Raw genomic sequence first — 22297 nt, 5'->3', positions numbered from 1 at the left:
GAATTATATGTTTGGGTTGATATAAAGCATAACAATAATCCTCATAATTTAAGTTTACTTTTTTCTGATGAAATCTTTATTTTTTCTTTTGTTCGTTCCAAACTTTGTTTTCAGCCAAAATATTGACATCCCATACTCCTTGGAGGATATATCTCGATATCTCAGATAACCTGTTGGAATCGCTTATCTGTTATTTCCCAAATATTCAGAAATATAATTAAAATGGGAACGTTAAAAATGAACAATTGAGATCATTTTGCACCTTTTCTTTATACGCTGTCAGTATGTGGTTTACAATGTTTTCCTTGACGAAATACTTTAACAATATATAACGTAACATATTCTCCTCTTTTTGCAGTGATTTCATGAAATGTTACTGTCTTAATTTAATAAAAAAGAGAACTTATTTTGATGAAATTCTTCTCAACGAGTTTGCGGTTTCTCGTAGTGATCATCCAATTTGTTCAATGTTCATCCCTGACACTACTATATCACAAACAAAGAAAACGGCTGATACGCACTGCTGACCTCATAACATGGCTAGTAAATCCTCAGATACCATCCACTTTCTCTGAGAATAATTGCCAAATTATTATAATCATAAATTTATTTTCTTTTTCAATGAATATCGTTACAATAAACTAGATTTCTCTTTATGAGAAAAAACTAAGTAATTTCATGCCTGTTGTTATTTATATATTGAAAAGTTACAAGATAATTCTATAATTGAAGGTTTTCCTTCTTAGTCTTAAACCTAGCAATTCCTTTGGAAGACCTGAATCTCTCACTAGGTCCTTGGTTAATTCTCAAAAAAAAGTTGAGGATTGAGATTAAAAGAAAAATCTTAACTTGTCCAGTAATTTTCTTCGCAGTTGTTTATTCTGCAGATCTTGCAATTTTCATCGTTATCATATTCATCGTTTCATCTTATCATATTTTCAAGATATTGTGTTGGTTGGCCACATCATCTTTTTGTACAACTATTTATTCTAGTTTTAGATTACATCAACTATTAATTTCACAAGATTCAGATATTTTTTCCCTTATGTCATATGCTCGATCCTCTATCTTATGTACCCAGCTGATATTTCCTCACATAACAACGTAACTATCATAACATATGCGGACACTGCTTTTCCTGCTCTTGGTTCCCAAATATTGCAAACAAACTTATACCCCTTTTTCCCGTGGCTAAAAACTTGGATAAACCAGGTGAATGGAAACAAATCTGTTCTTGTTACGTACATCTAACGAGGAGGGAATTGTTCAATTGTGGTGTTAAACAGCTATCTTTTTTAGCATAAAGAAGATGCAAAATTCTAGATCGAGGACCAACCTGGAGAACACACATACTAACCAAGAGAAAGAAATTAGGCACAAAACTCAGTAATAGGACTGGTTGGTAGATCCAAGATCCCAACAAACAAACAACAACCAGCTGTTACTATATAAAGTCTCACTGAAACACACAAAGAGCTTGGGAGTCAGTGATAGGGCACTATATACAACTCAAATATACCAATTCTATACAAAATTTCATGGAATTCCTCTGGACAGACGACTAATCTAGAGATCACACACATACTAACCAAGAGAAAGCAATTTGGCCCAAAACCAAGTAAACTATACTGGTTAGTAAGTCGAAGATTCCAACTAACAAGCAACAACGTATGAAGTTACGGTATGCAACTAAGAGGCATGGCACCTAATTCAAAAATAGCAATTCATTAAAAAATATTCAGATATTCTAGTAAGCAATCCATTACCCGTACCCAATAACATTGTGACCTTCAACTGAAGTAAGTTTAAGGAGAAATATCCTATTTCTCCCAGAAGTATCTTCACCGCATTGAAAATCATCCCAACGCATTGGCTCATCCTCTAATGAGACCTCTCAACCAGTTAAAGCTAACAAGGTGTCTTACGAGTGACCTGCATGATATTTTAGTGTCGTGTATATATTGTGTAGTTATCTCTTAATCAAACTAAATTATTTTTAAAAGGAAAAAAATCGTCATTGAGCAATTTTCCTCCAATTAATTATATATTGCTTTCAACCATTTGCTCATTGTAAGTGTTACGGACTGCAAATAGGGGAAAGGGGTTGTTAAACAAATATTTTTACAATGCTCTTTTGGAAATTATGTTGAAAATTATAATTTATAATTCATAAATACAGCATTATACAGATTGTCCTTTGAAACACCGATTCTGCCACTTGTCCAGACCTCATTTTAAATAGATATTAAATATACCATATCAGGCATATCATTACAAATATATCCAGATGAAGTATTCAGATGTAATGATCATCAATGTAATGGTTTTCGATATTTAGGTGTTGCACTCATTCTAGTCTAGTCTAGTCTTGATCCTATGCTAACACATTCCGCAAGTGAAATCAAATTGGTTCGTGGGATTACCTGAATTGTGAACGTTACTTGGATTTCACAAAAATGTCAGAATCACTTATTTTCGTAGGTTGGGTTGGGTTAGGTTACATTTGGTTAAATTAAATTGCTTCTACTCAATGTACAAGTTATATTTGTACTTAACTTATAAGCCCATCGCTCCTTTTGTTTGGTTGAATCGTTTCAACTCCCATTCACTTTTATCGCCTTGTAGATTTCCTTTTTATTCCTCGGATGGTTTCTACTTTAAATTGAAGAATAAAATTGATTACTTAGTATTTCTTACAACACTGGATGTCTTTCTTCATTCTATACTATTCGGGTGCCACCTATATACTACACAAGGTTTGTTCCAACCTGCTAGGTTATTGGAAGCGTTCATAGATATTTTCTGCTCCATCTCCGGCTAGGCACGGTTCTGTAAAAGTACTTGCTATCAACCAAGTATCGAAAAGACCGTCCCGGAAACAGTTCACAAAAATACATAAGTCGGTTGAAACGCAAAATAGAATCGTTCATATAACGGTAACTGCCCGGCTGGAACACATAATCTCTATTGCGCAAAATCATTACCGTACCAAGGACAGTTTTTTGATGGGTTGATGAGAGATCATAGACAAATATACACCTATTTTATTCTTCTTAATTTAGTGCTCCTAATATAGCCCGTTCTTAGAAGCGTTTAAATAATATTTTCTGCGCAATTTCCGGCTATGCACGGTCGTTGGTTGAAACACAAAACAGAATCGTCTGTATAACGATAACTGTCCGGTTGGAACACTTAATCTAATTACGCAGAATCGTTACCGTACCAAGGACGGTTTTTGATGGGTTAGGTTAGGTTCTAGTTCCATAGAAGGTATCGTGATCTCAAGAACCAATCAGATTCCACTTGTGGGATGTTGTGGAATGAGATTGAGGTGTTTTTTTTTTGTATCCTATAACATTCTTATGTTATTCTGTGTATCAAATAATAATAATAATATCTATCGATAGTGTAAATTAGAAAAAATTTGCAGATGTATTGTGTTATTGAAATACGTTTACTGTATTAGTCAATACCTCATAACCTAATTTTTCTTTTATTTTTCCATTAATTTGTTCTTTGGTCCTAGTAATTTCTTCATAAATAATAATTTTCATAGCTAGAAGCAGCATTTAAAAATAATATTATTACAGTTATTAAGATTTTAAGATTTTAAGCAAAAGCACTTGAGAAAGTACAAAGGTGAGTTGAAAACAGAGTTTAGTTTGTCTGTTCGAGACATCGACGATCGTGTTTAGCTTCTAGAAATGGAAAATCAACAGTGGGATATCTAGCATCAGCATCTTCATATAGGAACGTATGTAGGGCGAGGTTATTATTCATGTATTCGAGTAAAGTTTGAGTTCAGATGTCATTTATTAAGCTGACTTAATTTTATTGATTAAATTTCTCAAATATCAAAGCACTTGGTTACTGGATACTTGCTTGGTTAGATCAAATATTTGGATATACCTAATGTTCAATAATTACGTGAAACATATGCTTCGAAGTTACCACTTTTTAGAAAGAACTGTTGCTTATTTCGCGAAATAGTAATCACCAATTGCTGCCACCCCATGCTGGCTCGTATAGCACGTGGAGCACCTCTACACTAACCTACTCAATATTTCTGGTCCTCCACTTACCATCTTGATGTCGCTTATTGTCGCTATGCTCCGTACAAACAGGTTTACTTGAACAATAGCGGGTCCATCTGAAGGTATGAGTATAATGTGTTACATTTATATATATGTGGATCATACATGTTATAGTCACATCTCCCGTTTTACCGTCGCATCTACGTCTGTTTGGCCGCATTTTAATGATATTTTAAGTAGTGGTTACTTACCGGTGCCGTTTACACCAGATGGTCGGATTCTAGCATCGTATCTGCCGGGTCCTAGAATTTGATCCAGTACTTCCTTCTCTTTTTCTCGAAAGTTGATTTTGACATTTGTACAACTAAGATAACAGAAAGAAAAGTAATTCTCATCAAATATGTAACAAATAATTTACTTCAGAAAGTGAAAGAAGATTGTCAAAAATTTGGCTTACAATCAAACAACAGCATTTTTTCTATTATTTTACTTCTTTTACTTTCCGATATAATTCTATTATTTTTATTGTTATATATTTTATGAATAGATTTGCAAATATGGGTCATTTATCTTCAAATCTTTAGCATGTGAGTTGTGTTGGATAAAATTTAACAAAATTTCTTAATAAAAATGGCCCGAGGCCAAGTTTCGAAACAAACTTGGAATAGAAGCAATCGTTTTCACTTTTTGAAAATGTATGTAACTATTAATAGATAGTTTATTTTTCAAGAGTTTTTATTGTTTAAAAATAAAAACAGTCTAGTTAATGATTTAACTATTTTGAAAAGTGTCGTTATGAAACTATGAATTTGGAGTAATTATACGTTTCAAAAGTATTGAGCCCACCTTCATATTTCATATCAATCGACCTTTTCAGAGCATGGGCGTTTTCCAGAAGTATTCAAGTAACTTGTTGGTATATGTAGGTACCGACTGGTTAGGTCGTGAAGTTTTTCTTGAATCTGGGCACAAATTAACTAGATCATTTTAGAGTTTTCTTTATATTATTAGCTCGACTTTATTCACTAAATTTTTTTATATCTATCTTCACTTCTTTCCATTTCTTACTTGGTGATCTTTTTTTTTTAATTTTTTCAGTATTCTATAATTATTCATTCGGGAGACGAGCCCCAGTTATCTAACTAGTAGTGTCCTTAAAACCTAGATGTTTTATGGTTGATCACAAACGGCGGTTATTTTTTCATTTGTTCTACTTCTTCTGACGATACTGTTTTGTAAACTCTAGCTTTCACTGATCTTGATAATTTTTTGAAATTCAACACTACTATATTGCTGTTCTTTCCATTTCTTCATCCAACCTAGCTAGGGTGCTGCGCATTTCTATTTTTGATCTAGTGAAAAATATTAAATCGTCCGCATTAGCAATACATTGATGTTTTTGTTGATAAATAGTACCTGTATAATATATATGACTTTTCTGCGTAATAACTTCCAATATTATGTTGAACGACATTAACAGTGGGTTATCTTTTCCTAATCCGCTTCTGATATTCGACCATCTACCGTTACTTTTCTTGTAGTTTTGTTTTGAAATTAATGCTTACTAACTTGATTCTTTTGATTGGTAGCCCAAGATATTTCATTGCTTCATACTATCTGTATCATACGCTTGCTCAAAATCAATCCAGAGCATGTACCGGGTGTCCCAATAAGAATGGCTCTCGGCCATATCTCGGGAACCGTTTATAGTACAGCTTCGGAAAAAAAATTATAAAAAAAGTGACCTCGAGAAAAACCTGGAAATTATTTACAGAGTTGTAGGTCCACCGCCAGAGGGCGTAATTAAATACGAAAAATTATAAATTGAATAATTTACAAATTTTGCCTAATCAAGATGCATTTAAACTATGGTTATCGTATTCTTCAATAAATTCAGCGTATATTTGATTTTACAAGTTTTAGTCTATCTCTTCAAATAAGAGGTGGGGGAAGTGGGAACTTTATTATGTAAAAATGCCTGTAAGTCCAGTTCTTCTTAACCTATCTATGCAAACTTAGTCTTTTTGAAGAGAACTCCTTTCTACCAATGTAAAAGTTATAATTTCGAAGCAACCTAATGAATAACGTATACGCTAGAGGGCGCTATTTATTTATTTTTTTAAATCTAGCTATCCTTGAAATGCAGTTTCAATTAAGGAATATAAAAGTAGATCAAATTAGCAACAGAATATCAAAACCCGCATGTCGATATCTTTTTCGTATTACAAGATATCTTGAGAAATGTGTAAATTTTAAGCATTTTCCTTTAAAAATAAATCACTCCGGTTTGACTGAACGGATTTTAACATTTGTTCTATTAATAATAGTTCCAATTATTATGTCAATATTACGTAGTCACCGGGAAACTGCGGTATAGAAGTTAAAAACTTAAGGTACCTCGCTAGTGACGACCTAAATGTTCAAATTGTCGCTCATCATTTTCAATACAAGTGTTTATTCTTTGAAGAGTGGATTGAACAGCAGTCTCAATTTCTGCTCTCTAAATACTCTGAATGGTGTTTAATATTCTCTTAATCATGTTGTTTCTAGTAGTGGGTCTAATTGCACAAACAAGGTCTTTAATTCGACCCCAGATATAGAAGCATTATCTAAGAATTCTCTAACTTGTCTGGAGAAATGCGCCAAACACCCATTGTGCTGAAACAACATAGACCTACGAGTTCTAGAAGAAGTGGTAATTCATCCCTTATAAAATTTAGGTAGCGTCCTCCGTTAGTTGCGTTGCCAAAAATAAAAGGTCTAATTATCTGACCATCTACAATACCACACCATACACTCACCGACCATCGCCCCTGATACTGAACTTCTTCCAACCAGCGTGGATTATTCTGTGACCAATAGTGCTTATTATTCCTATTAACCGTACCATCACTACAGAATATAGCTTCGTCTGACCACAAAATACGTGACAGTAAATGAGGGTCGTCATATACTATATGTAGTAACCAGTTGCAATAATCCAACCTTCTGTGGTAATCACGATGAACCAATTGTTGATGCAGTACTATATGATATGGATGAAATCTAAAAGAAATATAATGTCCTATTAAATATCTTTCCGGACATATAACCATGCCCACAAATAATATTATGCGGGTATATTTCGTTTAAGAAACATATCTTTTTACATCATAATTTACCTGTACCTTGTCAAAATACGTTGAACGGTGGCTCTGCTTATTCCAAAGTCTCTACTTATTGCTCTAATACTTAAATGCGGATTAAATTGCACATATGTCAAAACATTTATTGTGTTTTCCTCTGGGACTTGGGTCTTCTTTTATATTCCTTAATTAAAACTGCATGTTTCCATTTAACATTTTTCAAGGATAGCTAGGTATAAAAAAATAAATAAATAGTGCCCTCTAGCGTATACGTTACTCATTAGGTTGTTTCGAAATTATAACTCTTACATTGGTAGCAAGGAGCTTCCTTCAAAATTACCAAGTTTGCATAGATAGGTTAAGTAGAACTGGACTTACAGGCGTTTTTCATAATAAAGTTCCCGCTTTCCCCCACCTCTTATTTGAAGAGATAGACTAAAACTTCATTGTTGCATCTTAATTTGGCAAAATTTTTAAATTATTCATTTTATAATTTTTCGTATTTAATTACGCCCTCCGACGGTGGACCTACAACTCTGTAAATAATTTCCAGGTTTTTGTCGAGGTCACTTATGTTATAAATTTTTTCTCGAAGCTGTACTATAAACGGTTCCCGAGATATGGCCGAGAGCCATTCTTATTGGGACACCCGGTACATCTGTAGATTCTACTCGAACTAATACATTGTAGTTGCATTATGATCTGTGGCACTTCTGCCTTGTCTAAACCCCGTTTAATACTATTTTATACAACTATTTTAGTTTCAGTTAATCGAAAATTTGTCAACAATAGACGTTACGCTGATGGTACTGTTTCAGTAACCAGCTCGTTTGAAAAGAGATTCATAGACCTTCTTGTTGTAGACTGCCAGAAATACAGACGAGAGCTTAATATAAAGAGGTCATAACTAAATAACAAAATGTACTAGAAGGAGAAATCAATGTTATTAACGTACAAATAGATCAAATAGAATAATTAACGTACCCGGGAATCGTAATGAACAATAAATGAGATCCTAGCGTGCAGATACGAGCAAGAATAGTCAAAGCGAGAGGAAGGTTTATAAAACTCAAAAAATTCTTCCCAGCCATGATCTTAACTTTGTTTTGATTATTAGGATGACACGATGTTATGCCTTTCCTGTACTCTTATACGACACAGAGGCATGGATGAAAATCTGCTCGTTCGAAATGGAACGTGATATTTGGGTTTATCACCATATTTTAAAGATAATTTTGGTTAATTGTATTATAAACCTCGAGCGGATGAACATAAAAATAGTCTAATAAAATCCGGACCAAAGTTTTTCCTACTACATCATTACTGGCTATGATTCTAAATTTCCAATCCCAAAATGGAGTTTTCAATTTGTTCAAGTGAAACAGCTCCACCAAAGTTCCTAATGTCCTATTACCTTTGGATCCTTTCGAGATTAAATATGGGCTCAAAGGATATCGAGAGACAGTTGAAACTAATGTGATGAATATGGAAAAGGAAATTTTGACAACTGATTTTCAGAACTGCTTCAGGAAGTGGAAAACCAATGAGTACGTGTTATAGAGAGTAGGCTCGATAATTTTCGTACGAATCTCGTATATTACATATTAAATGTCATAAATGTTTTCCTTATTGAGATATGTTACAAAATCTTTTAAAGTCGTTGGAACAGCATTTACATCCCAACAAACACATCTTGCTCTATAACCTTCTAGTAAGCGTTTCAATCTTGACAATTTAATTAACTGTCAATTTCACACCCACTGCTCATATATGTAAAATATTCGCAATAATACAGGGTGTTCCAGGACTTAATAATTCTGTGACAAAAAAAAAATCTCTCGTTGCTATTTTAGAACTTATAGCATATTTTCTAAATTATAGATACGGATAGTATGAATTTTTAATGGATGATTAGGTATGTCCATGTAGCGTGTTTTGACGGAATAAATAATTCCACACTATTATCTGAAGGCCAGGGACGGCTCATGCCCACTAGTTAACAATTCGTAACTTCTACAGGGACAACTTGTACAATCTAAAAATAGCTAAAATGATTTTTTTAACGAAAAGGTACTCTCTGTTTAACTCGATAAAATTTATGGTTTAGGAGATATGTAGATTTTTGGATCGTTGTGCATGCCAAGGAAACAGTAAAACGCCATGGTTCTCTCAAGAAATCAAAAACAAGAGCGAAGAGAAGAAAAAAGCTTATCTAGAATATCAAACGATGAGGACACAAGAATCGTACGAACAATATAAAACAATCCGTAATGAGACGAAAATAATCGTACGACAAACTAAGAAGGATCACTGGGAAGCTTCCTCAAAAAGAATGGAGAGCGACTTCTATGACCTCCAAAAGCAAATCTGGCGATTTATAAGAAATCAGCGAACAGAGACCAACGAACTAATTTTACCTAAACATACTCGTATAACAAAGAAAACCTGGGATGATTATCTCACAAAACTATACAGTAAAGAGGAAGATGCTATCGAGCGCAATGCTTCAGATATAACCACAAATGAGGATATACAAATAGAGAGCAGAGACATAGAATCGGCGATCCGACAATTAAAAAACAGAAAAAACAACATTAAAACTAACCACAAAAATAGTAACAAACAAAATAAATAGTGTTACTTCCCTGTCGGATGAACAGAGAAGTCGATCGAATACAACAAACCAGCCTACATGTGTTTCATAGATCTGCAAAAAGCATTTGACAGGGTTCAGTTAGAGTATGTTGTACATTTACTCTACGACAGACAAGTACCCCATACCTTAATCAAAGTCATAGAGAATCGATACAGCTCAATCAAAATTCCGGCCAAGATCGACGGAGAGCTCACCGAACTAATCTCCGTGGAAAGAGGAATACGACAGGGTGACTCACTGAGTTCACTCTTTTTCAACATAATTATGGATGAAATAATAAAGCAAATACCTACGCGGATTGAACGGATATAAAATGGGTGACTGCAATCCTGTGCTATGCTGAAACCGAAGAGGACCTTCAAAAGCTGCTATATCGCTTAAATTGCACAGAAAAATCTCTAAATATGATGGTTTCTGCCCCCAAAACAAAAATCCTGATAACATCAAAAATACCTCTTAGATGCAAGCTGGTCGACAAAATAATGCAGCAAGAAATGAAATTCAAATATCTGGGTATAGAACTATCCGGATATAGTATATAGAAGGAGATATTGACCAGATTCACAGCAAACTGACATTAACAAATCAAGTCGCTTGTAATTTGTAATTGAATATCACGTAGTAGATTATTTCACAGTAGCCTACTGGATGAAAAATAATTATTAATCTCTTTTCCTTATGCCAGTATGATCGTATGAATTTTTTTGACACAGTATTATTTTCAAATTATCTACTCATTCTCGAATATTTTGTATCAAGTCCTGTATATATCTCCAATTGCCTATATGACTATTTTTTTCTATAAAGCGGTAAAATTTCGTTTAGAAAATATTTTTATTCAAACTACAAGAGTTATTAATCCTCAAAGTATGTCATTATTCCACAATAAACGCAGTAAAAATAATTTACATCTAGTAAAACATTATTAAAAAGTCATAAATTCAAACTTTCATTGTGTAAATTTTTGTTCTCGCCAATTATTTAACGAGATATACATAGGTTGCATATTTCATTTTCAGCACGTGTAATGTAGGGAACGTAAAATATTAGGTCATATTTTAGGTACTAGAAACTTGCTTGGACTATCAGTTCTTTATTCCAAATATTGTTTTTGGCATATTTATTGATGATTTTATGTTGTAATTTTGACGGTCTCAACTCTTCTCTTTTATCTCTGCTTATCCAGGCACCACCTACACGCACAATTTAGGCGATAATTTTATGTTGAGGTCAAGAGCGTCACGCAGAACATTGATAGAGGGCAAACGTTGAAATCTCTTTAGATAAGAACACTAGAAAACCTTTTTGTAGAATTTACAGACACTTACTAATATAAAGGAAGCTTTTCTCGAAAAGCTTCTTAACGTTTTCTTCTGAGTATTGCGAACACAACGTGCCAATATAGTTTAAGCCCGAAAAATTTTCTTTGTTAAAAGCTACAAATTCGATTTCTTTCAATACATACTTCAGATTCTATTTATAAATATACATTATTGTATTTATTCTCCAATTCTACTTATTCTAATGTTCGACTTGTCTCCATATTTTAACTTGGAAAGTTTCGAAACGAAACTTATACTGTACACTATCAATTATCAAACACAAACTTAGGAAACTGTGATATTTATTTTCTCTTGACAGTATCCCTAGAGAGATGTGAAAGGGTCTTGTACGAACAGGAAAATTAGGGACACATTGTAACTTCCCAAAGAAGATGTAACTCTTAACACTTTTGTTCAAGGTGGTCATATTTTATGTAATGTTTAAATGTAATTAATAGTAGTAATTAGTATTGTTGTTCATCAGGGAAACTCATAAGCTGCGAAATTTTTTTACTCAAAGAAGAACAATGGCTGTTTTTTTCAATTATTAAATTGTTAAAAGTACAGAAAAATATTGTCAAACACATATCATCAAATTTGGAAATAAGAACTCTTCATTGAACTATAATTCCAAACTTCCGTGGAATATTCTTCCCATCATCAGGGAAACTACAATGTATAATCAATACAATGAGTTAAAATTTATTATTGTAATCTATTACTTGTATAAAATTGATGAAATTGGTTGAATTTAACTAAATTTTATGTGATGTCAATGTTTTAACAAATGTAATTAAATGAGAACCTAAAAAATGACATTAGCTTGGGACTAATTAAAATATGTTTATGGATTCAAACGAGCGGTTGGCAAATCGGTCACAATGAAATAAAACCGAACAAAAGGGATCTCACTTTAGTTTTTTAATTTCCGTCTCCAGTGATCCAGCGATCAGAAAACGGTTTTGTATGGTGCCGTTGAAGCAATACGTTGCATGGGATGGATCGTTTGGCTTTGTCCTCTTTGGACAGATTAGGGGAACCCAAACTTCTGCTCTGTTTATTTTTTCAATCTGTGGAAAATGTTCTTTAATTGTTAACCGGATGGTTAAAGATGTTGGGAATTCCTGGAAGGATTTGTATGGATTTGCTTCCACTTCTGCCGTTAGCAGCTATTGTCTTCCTGATCCATAGGAGTCAGAGATATCATACATAATGAGCTGAAAAATTACCCTCAAATATCGACATGTGCTTTTCCATTCTCCTAATAATATTTTAAAAAAAACAATGACTAAGACTTTCAGATAGTATTACTGAAATATTTTATCTCCCCAATTTTCCTACAAATATTGCTGTACGTATAATTGTGTAGCTGCCGTTAATTGAAAAATTTTCTTTGTATAATTCATTGTCTTCGTATATAAATCATTATTTTATCATGGTTTGTGGGATATCGCGAATTTTTTTTTCAGATTCAAGAAATTGTCAATTATGCATGAAGCTGCAAATCATATTTAAGCTAATAGTTAAACAGTTAGGCCTCACTTATATCTTATTCTACGGTGAAGTATTTTTACATTCTTATCGAAGCCACGTACGCGAACTATATTTAGATGAAGCTCGATGTAATGCTTTCTAGACTCACACTTCGAGATAATGTCCTTAGTATCATCAGTTGTCCCTAAAGACGACATGTACTACAAGACTCCTCTCCATTTCGTGAATTAATCTTACTAAACAGATCTATGGTTATAGGTTCCCCGATGTATCTTGTATCTTTGACTGTCTCAACTGCTGCAGATTTCCTCTATTTTTCTGTAGCCGAATCAACAGAAGGATTTACAAAAGTGTTTATTAACCCCTACTTTAGCAAGTATGTCTGCTGTTTCTCATTACTTCATTGTATTCCGGAACCCATTAGAAGAAAACTTTAATCTTTTTGCCTAGTTCTTTCAAATTATCCAGACATTGCCAAACCAGCTCAATTTTATGAGATCAGAGCTTAGAGCGCTAATGGTGGCTTGGTTATCGAACACGATACTGCACACTTTCTTCCATTGCATATTTTTCATATTTTTCTACTTGAGAAATGCTTGGTGTAATGCCCTATCTTTCAGAATATTTAGTTCTAGGCTTTAAGATCTACGAGTACTCCAGTTGTATTTGTTAAAAGATATTTAAATTGGTACACGTAAAGAGAAGAGTACCACAAAACCTAATATCTAAAATGACATAAGCAAAAAACATAAGAAAAGAAGGAAAGGAAAACGCTGGAAAACATGGTTACAACAAGTAGCACAGGAATGAGAAAGAAAAGAGAATTAAAACTAAAATCTCAATACTCTGACGATCGAAAGGGTATGAAGAGTTCTAGAGAGAAAGAACAAGAAGAATTAGCGTTATTTAGAGACATTCAGAGTTTTCAATGCACGCTAATTTTAATCTTATACATGAACGAAAATGTATGTTGTTTGCATTGATGAGATTAAAAATATTAGATGTACCTTAACTGTCCTGTTAGTAGATTTTGAGAAATTTCCAATATTTTTCAAGTTCCACTTCCTGTTTCGACACTACAGAACACATCTAGATGTAGTAGGCTACTGAACGAGTGGTGGCAACATCACTTTCCCACAAACTGACAAACTTAATGGATTGACCCTTTATTGGAGTGATTTCTAACTAAACTAGTATCAAGGGTATATTATATAAGTAAATTGGTAAGTTACTTATATAATATTATTAGTACATTTTTATGACCATTGATTATCCTCTATTTTTTATAATTACAATAGATTCTTCTTTGTGAATTTTGAAAATCTATTCTTTTGTATTTGAATTCAATATAGATATACCTTTTTCGTATACACGATCAAATCGGCAAGCAATATTCCCATATTTCCAAGTCTACAAATTTACGTTTAAGAAATTCAACATTTTTCCTACTGACGAGATGACTTCTTAATACGAATTCCTGAAACGTTCATATTCCAATCAATAGAAAATGGAATTTCTTGATATACCAAATATTTCTGCCTCTTAAATGCATAAATATAAATCAATTTGAATAGTTTTGATCAAAAAGTAAGATTGATTATTGAAATCATCGATTACACATTGAAATAATATTCCAGGAAATGTTTAGGGTGTCATAATCACGGAGAAATAAATCACTTCACTTCAGTTATTTACTATCAATGTTTCAGAAGTGCAGAAAACACATAAAAAGTCCAATTATACCTACCAGGTAGATTCACCGAGCTTCAGTGCCGTGTACTCGGCCAAGTTATTTAATAGGTGAGTAGGTGATTACTCTTCTGCCATGGCTATTATGAGGCAGTGTGTGATCCGCGATAAAAAATTTAGAAAAAATTGAAATGATCGTCCAAAATCGGCTCGCATACATTCAATATTGCATGAACATTTGGCTGTCGAAAAGATTTTGTTCACGTTAGATACCGCATAACTTGACAATCGTTAAAAAAAGCTCGTGTCGATTGGTGCGAAGAAATGCTGAGAAAATTCAATCGCGATGCTTCAAAAGAACGTGGCAGACGAATCATGGATCTATGCATTTGAACCCGGAACTAAACAACAATCGACTTTATGGGTCTTTCAAGACGAGCCAAATCGAACAAAAGTTGTTCGCGTTCCAAGCAAATGGTCGCCTCTTTTTTCGGAATAACCGGAAATGCCACCGTTCGTGGCACCCAATGATTTCTTCTTATTCTCCCAGATCAAGAATAAATTGTGAGGTCAACTACCTGAAGAAGCCGTTGATGCGTTATAATCGGAAATTGCAACAATATTTCGAAAATCGGTTCAAACGAATGTAAATATGTATTTATTTTAATGGATATTTGAAAAACAATAGTCACATCCAATGATAAATATTTGTTTTTATTTGTCGTAAAACTCTATAATTTAGGAAATATGATTCTGAATAATCATCAAAACAATTAATATTTATGGTATAAATAATGATAATTAAGCAATTTTTTTATTATAGAATATAAAAGTGTCTTGAATCCAATTTCTTCACAAATATATATCATACAATACCAAATAGGTCCCTTTGAGAAATTGAAATCATAAAATCTTTATTTACATCTTGGCCAATCTCTATCTCAACTATCTAGAGAATTAAGGCTGGTGTTATTTGTTGATCATTGATAGACAAATCTTAAAATGAATATTTTTTTCCTGCTTCTTTCAATTTTTGAATGATAGTTCAAGTAGAAATTTTATTACTTCTGCAGTTTCTGAGCTTTTTATTTAAATAGGGTTTAATGTGTCATGTAGTTTTCTAACGCTTTAAAGCTTTTGTTTAATTTTCTAATAATATTGCTCTCACGTATCGAATAATACAGATAACCACAGCAACTTCAAATATTGTGCGCACCAAACTGAAATGCCATGAATAAAGTAATTATTGATTGAACGTAGCCTAAATGAAAACTCACTTTATACGAGCCACCTATGGCTGATGAGAGTGAATATTAATATTCTCTTTAATAATTATGTGAGTTCAAGGTTATGTCAAATTTGTATGTGAATAATTTTTCAAGTTTTCCATCTTTATGAGTTTAAGTGATTTAAAAAATAATTCACTTCCTGATGTGTAGAGATTAGACATTAATTAAATATTTGAAGTTGCCGTCAGAACGCAGCGTAAATTATTATGTGGGGATAGAAAAGAAAATATAAACCTACGAATAATTGTTTGAACTCGCAGCGTTAAATATTCGAGAAAATTAAGAGAGTTTTGACTGATTCGAAGGAAAGCAAACTTGCGGAACGGGAAATAACAGATCTAGAATACAATTTCCCATTCCCTCAGCCTTTAGGACAGGACCCAGACACAGGCCTGAGGAAATTATTGATCGGTGATTTAATGAACAGGAGAACGATTTATTGCTTCAACAACTCTGAAAATTGCTTTTTGCCTTCATTTTCAAAATTTAAATGGAAAATTATGATGTATCATATTTTTAAAATTGAAAGTTTGCAAACGTAGACTATTTTTATAGTTTGTTACCCAAAAAATGTTTTAAGATGCAAAGCAGCAAAAATAGTATTGGAAACGATTGATATATAAGGTGTGTACTGAGTATTTCTAACCTAATTTACTTTCATCGAAAAGTCATGATTAAAATGATGCTGTTAAGTTGATTTTTAGACAGAGTACCGAGGATAACAATATAGGAAAGTTTAGAAAGAATGTCGACTTACGAAATGCAATCATGAGCTTATATAAAAGAAATGTGAACCATGTGAGGCTTTCCTAACAACAGAAGGAGTAAGGCAAGATGGGAGATTGAGTCTATTACTTTTCAACATATTTCTAGATGATGCAATAAATATCAGCACTGACAATCAAGGAAAATGTGCGCTGGATACAAAAACCTGCAAATAGTAAAAGGAACATATCCTAATGACATAGTCCTTAAAGCAGAAAACAACCAAGATCTACAGTCAAACATTTGGAACAACACACTAAAGCCATTTGGCATAAAAAGACTGCAGTAATGGCACTCAAACAACAATTGATAAACATAGAAATAGAGGGACGGTGAGAAGATTTGAATACCTTGGAACAGAAATAGAAAATACAGGCAATGAAGACTCAGAAATTGCCAAAAGAATTCAAAATGCCTTAAGCACATATTACGACATAAACAACTGCCTAATGATTAAAAGAGAAGTCTCAAGAAGTACAAAACTAAAAGTTTATAAAGCAATTTGCCGACCAATATTAACCTATGGCTGCGAAACATGGACTCTCACTAGTAAACAAAAAAGTGCATCGCAAGCAGCGGAGAAGAAATATTTGAGGCGTGTGAGAGGTGTAAGAAAAAATGGTACGTTAACACATGAACAAATACAGAAAGATCTGGAAATTATGTCACTTATAGTCAAAACTAGTGAAGAGAGTGTTGGAAGCAAAAGTATCGTTATCTAAAAACGTATTCCATTTCGCTCATAAACGTACTAGGGATAATTTGTTTATGTACTAGTTCTTGACAAATATCTTACTAAAAAGATGAAATTAAATAAATTTCATCTTTTTAGTACTTATAGAATTATTTAATTAATTACTGAACGATCTTCATGGTACCTAGTAAATTTACCTGTAGCATATGATATGAAATATGATTTTATAGTGAAAAATGTATAGTTTGTATGATTATACAATGTACCAGAGCTCTAAAACCGATTTAATAGCGTTAGTTTGTTTCCTTGGAATGAACTTATACAAGTTAGGTTAAACGGACATGTCTAAAATAATCTTGTATATGTGATGTGCGCTTGGTAAGAGAATTTTGGGACACACTGTATATACATTTGTATCTACGTTATAATAATTTAATACTATCACTACGGCTGATAGTAATTGAAATAAACTATAATAGGAGAAATCTCCACAGCATACACATTTAGTAGGAATACCAATTTCTTGTAAAAAACCTTTTCAATACATCTGGTCATCTATATAAAAATGAAGATAATTCATCTCTTCATAAAATGATATTATTTAGAAATAGCTCTCGAATTTTTATTCTATTAATGGAATTCCCGTGCATCTAAGACATAAAAGCGTAAAAGATAAGATAGTTCATCCGTCTTGGGATGTCAGTGAAAACATACCTCATATTAATAAAATGAGCGGTTACAAATAATAAAACATTGGGGTGATAGTCATATAAGAGGTTCCACATATTTGTTTGAAATATCGTTTGAAAATGAATTCAAATACACCCTGCTAAAGAACTACCGCATCATTATGATTTTTAATCATTGCGATGAGATGGAATGACTATTATTATTTATTTAAACATTTTCAGATAGTCTTAACGGTTTTTTCTATTAATATAATATATGAATAACAAATAGAAAGAGATATAGTAGTAATGTATTTTATTCAAGCCCTGTGATACTCCACCCCACAATATGATAGATCCTTCACAATTTTGTTAAAGTTCTTATATTGCAAGGAATATACCTTTCACCATCTTTTCTATGAACAAGTATTGTCCAATCTAAAATACATAAGCAAAGTTTGGATTCGTCCGTCAAAAGTTTATTACCTTAATCTTGAATATTCCATTTCGCATGCTTTCGTGCAAATCTTAACCTAACAGCACGGTATTTCCAGGTTAGCTGCTCTGGATCTAATTGCAGCACATCTCGAAACATTTCTCGCGGTTTGTTAAGTGTCACTTCAGCCAATTCTTATTGAAGCCTTCTTGCCGTTGCATTTCTTGCAGTCTCAAAAATCTATTGTCTGCAGAAGTAGTTGCCGACGGCCGACCCTGCATTGGCCTCCTATAATATTCTCCGGTCTCTCGTTATCTCACAACTACCCGGGACACAGTTGACTTATTAATTTCCAGTATATTGGTAACGTACCTTCAACTGCATCCGTATTCAATAGGAATAATAATTTTAACTGTTTGCTTCCTTGTTACGATTAAATCTAAATTTCTGTTCTCTTCCATACGCTCTTCCATAGTCAATATTAATTTAAAAATGCTGAATAGAACATAAACTGTCCATATGTGATGAACACTAACTCATATAAGTATATTTCATACATAATTTTTAAATTATTCAAGTTATAATTTACAAAGTTAAAATATTAGCATGAGAAGATCTATTTTGAAAATGTAAAACTACTTCGTATTCCTTTAATTTCAAATTGTTAATTCATCTTAATCTTAATTAATTTCACCAGGCCAGGTTATGATATAGAAATTTTCTGGTGATTTATAGATTCATCTCTATCAATATTTCTCACTATACAACAATTTTTCTTAGTCTTTCGAATCTCCAAATGTTTCTATTGAATATTTTCAATTTCTGCCATTGTTTTTGTCACTAAATATATTAATTTTTTTCTCCTCATTTTAAGAGTTCTTTTTATCAAATTCCATATAAATTACTCGACCTTATTTCGAGAAAATTGAATACCATGGCTTATATTTACGGAAGAATAGTTGTTATTTCTTCCATTTTGGCGTTGTTCAAGTGAAAAAGTGGAAGTGCTACGAATTCTGATATTTCTTTTATTGGAGTGATCCACTGACATTTTCCAAACTCATTTTCTACTTTCTCGCTGATCTAGTTTCCATTAGTTGTTATTCTGTCTATTAAATATTGAACATTTGTAAATATATGATAATATTTAGATAAAAAATGCACCAAAAAAAGATTCATTTTATGAAATGCATACAATAGTCAATATTTTTCGAAGTAGATATAAATTAGTAGAAGGTTTGCATAAGCATATTCGTTCGGAAAAATTGTGAACAATAAAATATTAAATATATTAGAATTTTCTGGGCATGTGTTAATAATTTTTCGGGTATATCATATCACACACATTATTTTTCATTTTATGGATTATTCAGGACATTACAACTTATTTTATTTCTTTATTCATATAAAAATAATATATAACGGCCTGAAATAAACTCTTCCAACAATTTTTGTCTAAAATAATACTGTAAAACAGAGTTTTTTTACAACTTTGAGCCTAAAATACATTTTTGAAATGTCTATAAAGTGTTATTCATGTGAAGTAATTCATTCAAATAAAGGAAAATGTTTCCACTTTTAATGTCACGTAAATTCGTATAGGCATCGTACTATTTTCATGCGCTCTCGCCAAAAATTAGAATTTGTGTCTGCCACCAAAAAAAGGTTTATTAAAAAAATCAATTATTTTATATGTACCATATTCGATGTTATTCATATAAAATTAATCCTGTTATCGGTATTGTATATTTGGAAATATATTTATTATTCTTTTTTATTATAAGTTAACCTTTAGTTTTATATTTTTAATCTGTTTATATTGTAGAGAAGTTTGTGAGGAAACTCATCAGAAACTTTTCAGGGATAAAAAATTTAAAATGAAGTACAATTCTAAAATAATAGAATGGGAACATATACGTTTCATTATTTCCAATTTATATATGCTGCTTATTTCAACTTTTAATTTAATTTATCATTTTCGTTAATTTTTTTTCAAATATTTTGTTTGAAAATTATAACAAAACAAAATTGTTCCAATTTCAATGTGATTATTACGAAATTTATGTAATAATTTTGATAACACAGTAATTTGTGTTTTTTTTTATGAAAAACTTGTCGATATAATCATAGATACTGTATGTAATGAAATTATTATGAAAATTATCCAGTTTTTGAATTATGTTTAAATTACAAAAGCATGAAAATACGCCCTATAAAGTTTTACGTTCCTGGGAAGACCGTATCAATCATTCACCCTGTTTTAGATTATATAACAGACCTACATTTGAATACAATAATGGAAACTGCGAAAACGATAAAGCGCAACGAATTTATGTAGAATAGCTTAAAAGTGCAGTCAGTTTTAACTGTTCTTTGTTGATTTATTTAATATATCGGTCAATGACCTGATTTCATTACATGTGACTATTACTACATTTTCAAAATACTACGACTACACATTTGGAAGAAGCATGCTTTTTTGAATAAATAATCATTAGTTGTCAAAAGAAAGTTGGTTAATTAGTTGATAATATGAGTAATTTATCTAGAAAATGTGTAACTTACCAAATCCTTGGGATCACTTTAAGTATTATATATATTTTTTTTAAAAAACGGTTAAGAAAAATCTTGTTTTGAAGTATTGTTTACTTGCCAACCAAAAATGGTGGAAATTGGGAAGACATATTTATTAAATTTGAGGATAATGACCCATAGAAAATAATAAAATATATAAACTTACAATGAAAAATGGGTAACATGAATAAAAAGTGCAAAAAGGGTGTGTACTCTCATTGCATTAATTATCATCACTCGGAAAAATAAAAATAAAAAAATTAAAACGTGTTACTTTGAAAGCCAACACAAAATTAGGTGAAATTTAATTCACCAAAAAGTAATAAGTCCAAATGAAACATAGGTTTACTAGTTGTCTTTCACCAACATTCACAAGATCACCACCCGATCCGGGCTTTCACAGTTTTGAGAATATAATGGCTAGTATCAGCGGTGCTCGTGCTTGCTGGAGACTCGTAGCAGCTGAGGTTGCGGTGAGGGGGATATTATATTGATCCGCTCTTTCTACACTGCGCCGACGATCGAATATAGCTCACTGTTTGTGTTACTCGTAAAATTTGCCAGTCCTGGAAAATATGGAATTTCCTTCTTTCACGTGGAAAAATTGACACTAACTTAATACCTAACGCCAAACCGCATTTAACACAAAACTTGTTACAAGATTTGGCAGCGAATTCCAATTTTACACCCTTCGTGCAATGAAACTCTTTACCATTATTATCGAATCATAGAAAGTTTCGCCAAACTTAATTCAAATTTCATAAAAACCGTTACGCTACATGCCGATAAAAATAAAGTAACTGACACGCGTAGCTTTACAATAACACCGAAATTGACAAATATCACTTAATGTCTCAACAGATAATATCAAGGAAATGATTTGAAAAGAAAATAAGTATATTTGATAGAACTTGTGATACTGATTATTTTATTATTATTATTATTATTATTATTATTATTATTATTATTATTATTATTATTATAACCTTCTCTTATTTGAGGTATTTTTCAGATATTCTCTTATTGTTTAAATATATTTTTCATTGTATTCCAATTAAAAAAACAATACAATATGGGATTCGCAAGCAGAACAATAATACTGAAAAAGATAAAAAAATATATTCACGATAATTTCGAATGATACTTTATTAAATTATTGAATAATTATCGAGAAGAAAGTCTTAATATTCGAATTGTAGACCATCTTCTTCTTCTCGTGTCGTCTTCTTATTGAAGGTTGGCGACCACTTTTTTAATTGCGTCTCGCAACAAGATATATTTCTTCAACGCTGAGATTTATCCATTCTCTCATGTTACGGTGCCAGAATTGCTTCTTCCTGCCGATGCCTTTCTTTTCATCCACTCTGCCCTGCATTATGTTCTGTAGCAGTAGGTATTTGTCGTTGCGTAAGATGTTTTTCTTATCTTAATAATTGTCAAAAACTTTCTTTTGCGACCAATGCGTCTTAGTACTTCGTCGTTGGTGATTCTGTCAGTCCAGGATATCTTCAGGATGTCTAAGGTTCAAGTTTCCACTCCGTACAGCAACTC

The 22297-nt window shown here is 32.2% G+C and overlaps 1 protein-coding gene across 4 annotated transcripts in view; it reads right to left on the bottom strand.

Annotated features, from left to right (window-relative positions):
* Positions 1-21249, bottom strand: part of LOC130892453 (glutamate-gated chloride channel) — a 74453-nt gene extending 53204 nt beyond the window's left edge. The window contains exons 1-3 of one of the 4 annotated variants that reach the window (XM_057797892.1): positions 20913-21249; positions 4286-4398; positions 4083-4150 (exon numbers count right to left, since the gene is read on the bottom strand). In XM_057797892.1, the coding sequence (XP_057653875.1) occupies positions 4083-4150; positions 4286-4398; positions 20913-20980 (249 nt within the window). In that variant the 5' untranslated portion in view covers positions 20981-21249. Of the gene's footprint in view, positions 1-4082; positions 4151-4285; positions 4399-20912 lie in introns of those variants that run through there. The other 3 variants (XM_057797885.1, XM_057797900.1, XM_057797907.1) reach the window with 3 other exon arrangements.
* Positions 21250-22297: the final 1048 nt, after the last annotated feature.

This window comes from Diorhabda carinulata, chromosome 1, assembly GCF_026250575.1.
Source record: "Diorhabda carinulata isolate Delta chromosome 1, icDioCari1.1, whole genome shotgun sequence".
Classification (NCBI taxonomy): Eukaryota; Metazoa; Arthropoda; class Insecta; order Coleoptera; family Chrysomelidae; genus Diorhabda; species Diorhabda carinulata.
Note: the sequence above shows the minus strand (reverse complement) of the source record. Positions and strands in the feature narration are given on the sequence as shown.